Source organism: Hemitrygon akajei, chromosome 10 (assembly GCF_048418815.1).
Source record: "Hemitrygon akajei chromosome 10, sHemAka1.3, whole genome shotgun sequence".
NCBI lineage: Eukaryota > Metazoa > Chordata > Chondrichthyes > Myliobatiformes > Dasyatidae > Hemitrygon > Hemitrygon akajei.
In genome coordinates, this window is record NC_133133.1 from 24,360,862 (window position 1) to 24,372,880 (window position 12,019).

A 12,019-nucleotide genomic window follows, 5' to 3' on the forward strand; every position below is an offset into this window, starting at 1 on the left:
CATTTTAGAATGGAGATGAACATGAATTTCTTTAGCCAGAGTGCTGAACTCTGCATCCTGAGGTTGTGCGCTCCTGTCTGACACATCCCCACCATGGGAAACATACATTCCACATCTACGTTGTCTAGGCATTTCAACGAGATCCCCCCCCCCCCCCCCATCCTTCTAAATTCGAGTAGGTACAGGCCCAGAGCCATCAAACGCTTCTCGTATGAAGCCTTTCATTCCTGGAAGCATCCTTGTGAACCTCCTCTGGACCCTCTCAAATGCCAGCACATCTTTTCTTAGATGAGGAGCCCAAAGTTGCTGACAATATTCAAGGAAAGGCCTAAAAAGTGTGTTATAAGCCTCAGCATCACATTCCTGCTCTTGTTCTGGACCTCTTGAAATGAATGCTAACATTACACTTGCCTTCCTCACCACCGATGCAACCTGCAAATTAACTTTTAGGGTGTTCAAAGTCCCTTTGCATCTCAGGTTTGGATTTTCTCCTGATTTTGAAAATGGTCTGCACATTTATTTCTTCAAAGTGCATGACCATGCATCTTCCAACACAGTATTTCATTTGTCACTTTCTTGCACACTCTCCTATCTGTCTAAGTCCTTCTGCAGCCTTCCTATTTCCTCAACACTACGTGCCCTTCGACCAAACTTCATACAATCTGCAAACTTGGCAACAAAGCCATCTATTCCATCATCTAAATCATTGATATACAACATAAAAAGAAGTGGTCCCAACACCGACCCCTACAGAACACCACTAGTCACTGGCAGCCAACCAGAAAAGGATCCTTTAATTCCCACTCGCAGCCTCCTACCAATCAGTCAATGCTCAAATATGCCAATAGCTTTCCTGTAGTGGGCTCTTAACTTGGTAAGCAGCCTAATATGTGGCACCTTGTCAAAGGCCTTCTGAAAGTCCAAATATACAACATCCACTGCATCCCCTTTATCTATCCTACTTGTAATCTCCTCAAAGAATTTCAACAGGTTCGTCAGGGAAGATGTTCCCTAAGGAAACAATGCTGACTGTGTCACCAAGAATCCATAACTTGGTCCTTAACAATTGACTCCAACACCTTCCCAACCACTGTGATCAGGCTAACTGGTCTATAATATCTTTTCTGCTGCCTTCCTCCTTTCTTAGAGTGGAGTGATAATTGCAATTTTCCAGTCCTCTGGCACCATACCAGAGTCCAATGTTTTTGAAAGATCATTACTAATGCCTCCACAATCTCTTCCGCTACCTCTTTCAGAACCCTAGGGTGCAGTTCATCTGGTCTGTGTGACTTATGCACCCTTAGGTTTTTCAGCTTTTTGAGCACCTTCTCCCTTGTAATAGTAACTGCACCCACTTCTCTTCCATCAAACCCTTTCAACATCTGGCACACAGCTAATGTCTTCTATAGTGAAGACTGATGCAAAATACTCATTTAGTTCATCTTCCATCTATTTGTTCCCCGTTATTATTTCTCCAGCTTCATTTTCTAGTGGTTCTAGATCCGCTCTCATCTCTCTTTTATTTTTGTTTTTACATACTTGAAAAGGCTTTTACTATCTACTTTGATATTGTTTACCAGCTTGCTTTCCTATTTCATCTTCTCCTAATAATTCTTTTAGTTGTTCTCTGTCGGCTTTTAAAAGCTTCCCAATCCTCTATCTCCCCACTTATTTTCGCTTGTTGTATACCCCCTCTTTTGCTTTCACATTAGCTTTGACTTCCCTTGTCGGCCACAGTTGTACTATTTTGCCATTTGAGTATTTCTTCATTTTTGGAATATTGCGATCACTGCCTCCTGATGGTTTTTTAAAATCTTAAGCTCCCTAATCGCTTGCGATTCATTACGACACCCAATTCAGTATAGCTGATCATGTAGACCCTAGTAGGCTCAACAACAAACTGCTCTAAAAAGCCATCTCGTGGGCATTCAACAAACTCACACCTCAAGTTCTATTACCAACCTGATTTTCCCAATTGACCCGCATGTTGAAATCTCACATGATTATCATAATTTTGCCTTTTTGACACACCTTTTCTATTTCCCATTGTAATCTATAGTCCACATCCCAGCTGGATGTTGGGAGGTCCATACATAACTGCCATCAGGGTCCTCTTACCCTTGCAGTTTCTTAAATCAACCCACAAGGATTCAACATCTTCTGATCCTATGTCACATCTTTCTACTGATTTGATATAATTTTTTAACCAACAGAGCCACACCACCCCTCTGCCTACCTTTCTATCCCTCCGATACAATGTGTAACCTTGGACTTCAGCTTCCAACTACAACCATCCATCAGCCACAATTCAGTGATAGCCACGCTGTCATACCTGATAATCTGTCATAGTGCAACAAGATCATCCACCTATTTTTTATACTCCGGACATTGAGATATCACACTTTGAAGACAGTATTTATTTACTACGCTATTTGATTCTGCATCTCTAGTGCACTAATACACAGCCTGCTAGCTTCATTTTTGTCCTATCATCTACCTGCTCTTCCTGACAGAGGTTGATTTAAGTCAGAGCTTGACAGATTCTTGATTGGTCAGGGCATGAATGGATATGGGGAGAAAACAAGAGATTGGGGCCGAGAGGTAAATTGGATCAGCCATGATGAAATGGCAGAGCAGACTCGATGGGTCAAATGGCCTAATTCTGCTCCTATATCTTATGGTCTTATAGAAACAGGATTGGCCCAGTTTCCAATAAGTAAAACTCCATAACACAGATTCCTTAATATTTCAACACTAATCTTAATCTCCCTTAAAACACTTCTAAAAAGATGGAATAGAAAGTAGAGATGTCAAACATGTAGTAAATGTGTTCACCTTACGGCAGATCATGGAGATATATCAAAGTAGATTCGTACAAGTAACAAACAGACTGCTTACAGGTGGCCACACATGATATGCAATTTACAACACAGAAAAACAGGGCATTTGTCTTAAGTGACTTTAGTCAGAGTTTATGCTTCCATTTTACTTAATTTCAACACAATAGGAAACAGAATGGAATAATTTTGTAATGCCACAATGGTCTGCCAAAGGAATCAAAGTTGAGGTCTCAAGTTTTTACAGTATATTTTACAAATTGTTTGAAAGGACAAGGAGTATTGTTGCTATATTTGCTGATGACTCAGATAGCTGAAAACTAATTGTGATGAGGATGCAAGGAGGCCAACAATGGGAAAAGATCTGGTAAATGGAGTATGATGAAAGGAAATGTAAAGTAGCCAATTTTAGCAGAACCAATACAGACAAACCAATATACGTAGATAGAGACAGACAAAATATATTATCAAAATAGTGAGCCATTACAGAATTCTGAACTGCAGAGCAATCTGGGTGGTCTACCGCATGAATTGCAAAAAGACCAGAATGCAAGGAATTAACATAAGTATCAAAATGAAATTGTTTATTGAAAGGGGAATGAACACAAACACAAGGAGGTTATGCTTCAGTTAGATGGTGTGTAGGTAATGTTCCAAGATTAATATAAGTCCCACCTATTTAGACTGTAGAGCAGGAACAGAAAGTCACGGTTAATGTTAGAGAAGCAGAAAATTGTAAATCAGTGTTCACCAGAGGTAAACACTAGATCACTGCTTTTCTTGACATGTATAAATAACTTGCAAATGGATGCTTCGGGTAAAATCTCAAAACTGCAGATGATATTTGACTTTGTCAGCTGGATAAAAAGGAAGGAGAAACGTAATGGGTGAAAGCACTGCTGAGAGAATGAGAAGCCTAACAGGTGATGAAATTTAATATTGCAAACAAGAAGTGATACACTTTGGGAGAAAGTGCAAGGACAGACCACGTAAACAAAATATCCTAACTCCAAGGGGTGAGATAAAACTGAAGGGACTGTGTGTGTGTCTATAAAAAAATTGTAAAGATTTGGAAAGAGACAATCATATGAAGAAGCAGTTAGTCAAGCATATGAGATCTTGGGCTTCATTAGCAGAAACAAAGATGACAGAACATTAAAAAATTACCGTATTTGGAAATCAAAATAAAAAGTACAGGAGATGTCCATAGTGTACAGTTACTATGGGTATCCATAGATACCATATAATTTCTGATGCCATTTCTGCAGAGAGAAAAACAGAATGATGGCATGAACATTGATTTTTCAAACTCCCAGTAATTGCCCCCCCCACCTTCCTGTTTCCGTCGCTCACTTTATCTCCTTACCCCTAGTGTTCCTCCCCCTTTCTTCCATGGTCTACCCTCTCCTATTAGATTCCCATTTCTCTAGACTTTTATCTCTTTATCAACTTCCCAGCTCTTTGCTTCACCCCTCCTTCACTCCATTTCAGCTATCACCTTGTACTTCGTCCACACCTCCCCCACCTTCTTACTCTGACTTCTCATCCTTTTTTTCCAGTCACGATGAAGGATATCTCCCCGAAGTGTCGAGTGTTTACTCTTTTCCATAGATGCTAACCTGGCCTGCTGAGTTCCTCCTATATTTTGTGTGCGTTGGTTGAACAGAATTCTGTTAATAGTCACAAACCTGAAATACCACAGATGCTGCCTAACCAGTTGAGTCTCTCCAGCATTTTGTGTTTTTATTGTAGCCGAGAGGCCAAATGCAAAGCGCTTATGTTGAACCTTTAAAATAATGGCTTGGTAATATGCAAGGAGTCATGTCCAATTCTTGTCAATACATTTTAGTGAGGATGTGCAAGCCCACATAAAGTACAAAAGTCTTGCTAGGATAGTTCTGGGAAAGAAAGATTATATCAACAGTTTAGATTAGAGAACCTAAGGTGGTTTTGGAATGATAACTGAAATAGGATTTGTTTGAGAAATTGAAGATCATGATGATGTTAGATAGGTTAAATAGAAGTAAGCCATGTCCTTTAGTGAAAAATCAAAAAAAAAAAACCTGCAGATGCTGGAACTGTGAAATAAATATAGAAAATGTTGAAACTACTCAGTATGTCAGAATTCAATTTCTATGGAAAAAGTAATAATTTCAGCACTAGTCGATAAAGGTGGTTAGGAAGGAGTATGATGTGTTGGTCTTCATTAGTTGGAGGATTCAGTTCAAGAGCTACAAGATAATAATTGCAATTCTATAAAACCCTGATTAAATCACGCTTGGGAGAACTAGTCACCTCATTGTAGGAAGGATGTGGAAGCTTTAGAAAAAGTACAGAAGATATTTACCAAAACCCTGCTTGGATTTCAGAGCATGTTTAATGAGGATAGGTTGAGCAAGTTTCAGCTTTTCTCTTTGGAGTGAAGGGATGAAAGGTGATTTGATAGAGGAGTACAAGACACTTCTTACCCACAGCAGAAATGGACAATGTGTGGGGGCAAAACTTTAAGGTGTTTGGAGGAAAGTGGGGGGGGAATGTTAAACATCCCCCCCCCCCCCCCCCACAGAGAGTGGTAGGTATGGGGAACTTGCTGCCAGGGATGGTGGTAGAGGCAGATATATTAGGAACATTTAGGATACCCTTGGATATGCACATGGATGAATGAAAAATGGAGGGCTTCTTAGGGACTATTCTGCAGTTATGAAATTTTATGAATATAGTAGAAATTAATTCGAGCAAAAATCAGTCTTTTGGAAAGAAAAGTCTGTACACAAATTAACTTTTGATAGTTTGTGGTTCGTGAAACCAATCATTGGGTGTGGGACATTCTTTGTCCCATTGGAATTAGGTAGGGAAAAACAATAGACTATTAGGACATTGTTCCTGCTATTAGGACATTGTTAAAGGTGTGTTCCTGCCACTTAAGGCATTGTTCAAGCAGATCTGTTTCATGGTTATTTGTAAGCCATCCTTCAGCACTGCAACAAACAGGGTATATTTTGGGTGCCTCAATCTTGGATCCCCAAAGCTTTTGGAACAGACACCAGTATTGAATATTCAAAGGGATTCTGCTAGTTGGGGAGATCTGGCCATTATAACTATGTAATTCTGTTAATTACCTGACTATATTCCAAATGTTAAAGTCAAGTAAGTTGTTGATTTCTTATTGTTACCTTTGTGTTGAATTATAAAACATTCTGTCAGGAGAGTGAGATTCTCTTGGGTTCTCCAGGACTCTCTCTCTTGGAGATTCACTGTGTGAATGATGACTTTTATATTTCCTAGTACAGCTTCCGTGTGGCTCAGTTTTAGACAGTCACAACAGAGCTATGTGGGCAAGAAGAACTAAACTGATCTTCTTGTAGGTTAAAGGGTTGACATAACATTGTGGGCTTAGGGGCCTCTACTGCACTGTACTGTTCTATGTTATGCATAATATTTCAAGTCCTTGACCCTTCATTAGACTGGATCTGAGAAAAATCAAGTTAATTTTCTGTAGTGGAGAATGGTGGGTAAAGGATAGAAAGAATTTCCCTGATAGGGTGTCTTAATATGACAATTACTGCATTATGCTTCTTTGTGTGTTATATGTTTCAAGAATCAATACAATTGATATGCCAAGCAGGCCATTGCAGTAATAGTAAATAAAAATTAAGCATAAAAATATGTTAAAATGACAGCAGGCAAAATTGGCTAGTTCTGATACAGGCAAAAGAAATAATTAGTTGCCTGAAGTTGGAGAATTTGATGCCAAGTCCAAGAGGCTTCCACATAGGAAAACTTCTTGCTCTGTCCTAAGAGGAAGACGAGGTGTCATTTCTCAAGCTTACCTTGGGCCTCGTATCATTCAGGAGGCCGCAGACACACAGATTAGAGGGGGAGTGGAATGGCAAGAGAAAGTGACAAATATGTTCTCATAAAACAAATGATGCTCTCCCCAGCTAAGTATGAAACTTTTTCCTTGTGCTGCTAAAGACCATTTGAATATTTACAATTTAAATACTCTAGCAACTGGTTTGAAGGTACAGCAGAGTAGTACATGATAAAGGTAATCACTGCCAGATGTTTTCCACAGTTAAAACATAGGAAAATGTAAACAACTTCCTTAGCTCTTGGAAAGGCTACAAATAGCAAGGAGAAAACAAGCGAATAAATAATACAATCCTATCTTGTGAACCTTTCACAGGTGTGTGTTATGTGTAATAAACTGATGATATACAGATATATTTTTGTTTCAGGTCAGCACAATGCCGGTCAATGTTCAGGTCTCAAGTACATAATCTCGTTACGATTTAATTCCCTAATCCTTCCCTTTGTGGAAAACATTATGTACCCATAAATAATCTTCAATATCTTGCTTCTGTGATTATCCGCATCAATGAGCTCAATCGGTGAATACTAGAAGGCTACTTGGATTTCAGGAATAACCATAATTGAGGTTTGTCCTTTGCATGTGTATTTCCAGCATGACTGGCTGTATTGACTGTCTGAAGGAATGTCAACTACAAATATCATGCAGGCCAATAATCTTCACCTTCCCTTGTCCAAATATCCATTAATACATCTAACTCATGAAACTAGTTTATAAAATAAGGAACTGGGCTCTTGGTTCTTTCAATGAAAAATACTAAAATGTAGAATATCACATGAGTGAAATTAGGTGCAAACAAATGAAGAGAATACATTTTTTGCAAAAATGGGTCAACTATTCCATTTATAATTTCTCTGCCTAACAAATTAATATTGCCATTTCAGATTCAGTTTATTTGTCATTTAGAAACCACAAATGCAATGCAGTTAAAAAATGAGACAACGTTCCTCCAGAATGATATCACAAAAGCATATGACAAAACAGACTACTTATCTTAGATGCACAAAAATATAGAAAGTTTAAAGATTTTGTAAGATTAGCTCTATTTGTCAATGAATATTGAAACATCAAAATAAACAGTGAAAAATGTCACTTGTGTCAAATCAAATTAGTGAGGATTGTACTGGGCAGCTTGCAAGTGTCCATAAGACTAGAAGACATAGGACCAGAATTAGGCCATTCCATCATGGCTGATCCCAGATCCCACTCAACCCCATACACTTGCCTTCTCGCCATATCCTTTGATACCCTGACCCGTCAGGAAACGATCAACTTCCACCTTAAATATATGCATGGACTTGTCCTTCACCACAGTCTGTGGCAGAGCATTCCACAGATTTACTACTCTCTGGCTAAAATAATTCCTGCTTACCTCTGTTCTAAACGGTTGCCCTTCAATTTTGAGACTGTGCCCTCTAGTTCTGGATACCCACACCACAGGAAACATCCTCCCCACATCCACCCTATCTAGTCCTTTCAACATTCTGTAGATTTCAATGAGATCCCCCTGCATTCTTCTAAATTCCAGTGAGTACAGGCCCAAATGTCACCACACTTAAAGCAGCAAAACAGCATGTTCCACAACTCATCGGCTCGAACATCTTTGGAATGTGGGAACAAACTAGAACACCAGCACCCTCATGGGGAGAACGTACAAACTCCTTACAGACAGTGGTGAAATTGAACCCCAATCAGTGATTGCTGGCACCATAAAGTGATGAGTTAACCACAACACTACCGTCCTGTCCAAGGGTATTAAATGTCCCATATGTTGGGCCTTGGATGATGTAAGACACAATGATATGGGGTGGTGATGATAGAGAGATGATCAATACACTTCCTCCATTGAGTATGAAGATTGGACAAAAGGACAAACACAGATATCTTAACGGAGTCAAATGATTTAAAACTGTTGTTGCGCAGTCTAGGAAATTTGATCCCAAAACTAATATTGATATTTGGGGTATGGGGTAAAACAGTTACCCCTTCAACTTGGTGCTTTAATGTCAAATCACACTACTGGGTAACTAGATTGATTACAAAGATAATACTTACCAATTGGGGAGAATTTTTTCCTATACGTAAACCATAACCTTGACTTGATATCAGACAGGAGTTCAGATCTTTCTATGAGAAGAAACATAAATAGGAGACATTGAGGAGCAAGCAACATATTTGTCTGTTTATACTGTTACAGAAGTGCTGTTAAATTGCATTCGACAAGATGAAGTTACACACAAGTTGATGCACCATCAATAACTCTCGGAGACGGGAGGCAAGTGATAGGCTTTTATTAGCTGCAAACGTGACCACAACATCTTGGAGACTGAGGGAGGAGCAGTGCCTCCAATCACCTTTATACAGGGGTCTGTGGGAGGAGCCACAGGAGTAGTCAGCAGAGGGGCGTGTCCAGACAGGTATACACATAGTTTACCACACAAGTGCACTAAGGAGCATCAGATTACACTTAAGAAAATTAGGCCTATACTCTCTAGAATTTGAGTAATGAAAAGAAATCTCATGGAAACACAGAAAATTGTTATGGGTTTCTCAAGGTAGGTGCAGGCAGGGATAATGTTTTCCCTGGCTGAAGTCTAGGTCACAGCCTCCAGATAAGAGATTAGTTATTCACATCAGAATATATTTAAGCAAGAGATTGATAGATTTTATGAGAATCAGAAGCTAATGTGTTAGGACAGGAAAGTAGCACTTAAGTAAAAGATCACACAAGTTTTTAAGGAGGTGCATAAGTCAAGCAGCCAACTCTTGTTCCTATTTCTAATGTTTTTAAGTACTTTTGTTCTTACTGTACACTACACAATCACTATAAACTTCATCTTTGTTCCACCTAGTGAGCCATATACACTTCTACATTCAGTTTAATCAAAACAGTCATCAGACTGAAACATAACTGTTTTCCCCTCCACAGATGCTTCCTGACTTGCTGATCATTTGAACTTCCTCTATATTTATTTCAGCTTTCAAATACTTGAACTATCTGAATGCCTGGAGAGAACTATAATATATTTGTTTTAACCAACTTACCTGTTTTCAAGTGATATTTTTTCCCCAGAATCCATACAGGCTCTTCGGTATCTGGAAAGTCCTCAAGTAGCTCAGAAAAGCCCGGTATTTGGTTCTCACACTTAGCCAAAACTGTAGTGACATTAAACAGACGGCCCAGTCAACAGCTATTCTTCACAAACAAAATGCGCTTCTGACAAACCGCTCAAAACCACCAACAATATTCTTACCCAGTAAATCAAGAACTTTAGAATATAGAGTACCGTGCAACTATCTCAGCCAGCTCGAGTGCATAAGACTTTTGCACAGTACTATATTTATCAACATGGAGCAGAGAGCAAGTCCGTAAATCTGGCAGCAGCAAAGGTTATTGGGAATGATGAGGGTGGGGCGCTGCGGGAGGTGTGTCCCAGGTGGCAGAGAAGGAGTGCCGGGGCAGCAGAACAAGCACAGGCACACCTAGCCCTGAAACACCGGGCAAGGTCATTTGAATCCAAACAATGGGTTTGTTGCTCATTACAGAATGCCTCTCTGGTACTTCCCGCTCCCTCCCCTCTCCCTTCCTCTTTTCCCAATCATGATCTCCCCTCTCCCTGTCCCCTTCCCACTCTCAGTCCACAATAAAGACCCATATCAGAACCAGGTTTATCATCACTCACACGTCCTGAAATTTGTCAAGTTGTTTTTTTTCCTCAGGCAGAAATACAGGGCAATACATAAAATTACTACAGTACTGTGCAAAAGTCTTAGGCACTACATAAAATATACACAAGACTTCAGAATCAGAATCAGGTTTATTATCACTGGCATGTGTCGTGAAATTTTAACTTAGCAACAGCAGTTCAATGCAATACATAACATAGAAGAAGAAAACAATAATAATAAATAAATAACAGTATATGTATATTGAATATATATTTAGAAAGTGAGGCAGTGATCATGGCTTCAAAGTCCATTGAGGAATCAGATGGCAGAGGGGAAGAAGCTGTTCCTGAATTGTTGAGTGTGTGCCTTTAGGCTTCTGTATCACCTACCTGACGGTAACAGTGAGAAAAGGGCATGCCCTGGGTGCTGGAGGTCCTTAATAATGGATCTGAGTCTTTTACACAGTACTGTATCTGACATTAGTAAAGTGACATTAGCACCATTGAATCAACATAAGAAACAAGCAGAGTTCACAAATATGCTTCAGGACAAAAAACCTGCATCCTTACTATTGCTGTTTCTTTAAACTACTCTCTGAAATAGCTTAGCAAGCTTCTCAGTTGCACCAAACCTTTTGACCCCATGATGAGAAGAGAGCTAATATGATTTTCTCACGGAGCCAGGGACAGACAATAAGTATTAGCACTGCCAACAGGACCAAAACCTAGGAGTGAGTATTTCAAAATAATTTAACTTTGGAAAACCGATCAACAATGATCAAGCTTTTTCACTCTTTTGTCATTTGTCTCTCTTGCCTCAGTGCCAGAATCTTAGTGGTGTACTGAAAAAGTGAACAAATATTTAACTTTTGATTAAGTATACCTGGTTGTCACAAATATGTCTCTATCCTCAGGGAAGTCTTCTATGATGATAGCTGATGTGAATGTACAATGACCAAAAGCAACCTTCTCAATAATCAGGGTTCACACCCTGATTTCCACTGACAGAAACTTTGAGTGGAGGCTAAAGCTACGAGATAAATCATGGCACCACCTCCTGAGATCATTTCACCAAAGAGCAAAATTGAACATCGAGGCTTTTTTCTCCACAAAGCTCACTTCATTTATTCCCTAACTGAATTAGCCCCAATTTTCATTGGCTATTCCCACTCAAGAGTTCCTTATTTACCTTGTAAGTAGAAAAAAATAAATGTAATACCAGAACATTTCTCTCTGCTATGGTGTCAATGAGCACCTTATTACCCAATGCCGTAGTAACATATTGCAAATAGATTCACCCTTATATGTTGAAACTTATTGGCAGGAATGTGGCACTGGAACAGCTGTGCTTAATCTTCACAAACTGTCAAAAGGATCAACAACCAGGCACTAAGAATCGACCAGAGGATGTTATTACTATTTGGATCCAAATCACGTTACTTAAGTACGTGTCATTGTGAAAGGCAAGCTCTCCTTAACTTTGCATCTCACTTATGTTGCTAATATCGCACGCCCCACTTAACGTTGACCGATCAAGCTTTGTGACGAGAAGTATAAACAAACAAAGCACAAAAGAAAGTTGAACAGATGCCGTGCGGTAAGGAGCGGCTCCTTTCAATGATTCTACAAATAAACGATCCAGT

At 39.4% G+C, this 12,019-nt stretch overlaps 1 protein-coding gene across 1 annotated transcript in view; it reads right to left on the minus strand.

The window, feature by feature from the left end:
- Positions 1 to 12,019, minus strand: part of atg4a (autophagy related 4A, cysteine peptidase) — a 51,601-nt gene that overhangs the window by 39,114 nt on the left and 468 nt on the right. The window contains exons 2-3 of the mRNA XM_073057914.1: positions 9,754 to 9,864; positions 8,764 to 8,835 (exon numbers count right to left, since the gene is read on the minus strand). Of these exons, the coding sequence (XP_072914015.1) occupies positions 8,764 to 8,835; positions 9,754 to 9,864 (183 nt within the window). The remainder of the gene's footprint in view (positions 1 to 8,763; positions 8,836 to 9,753; positions 9,865 to 12,019) is intronic.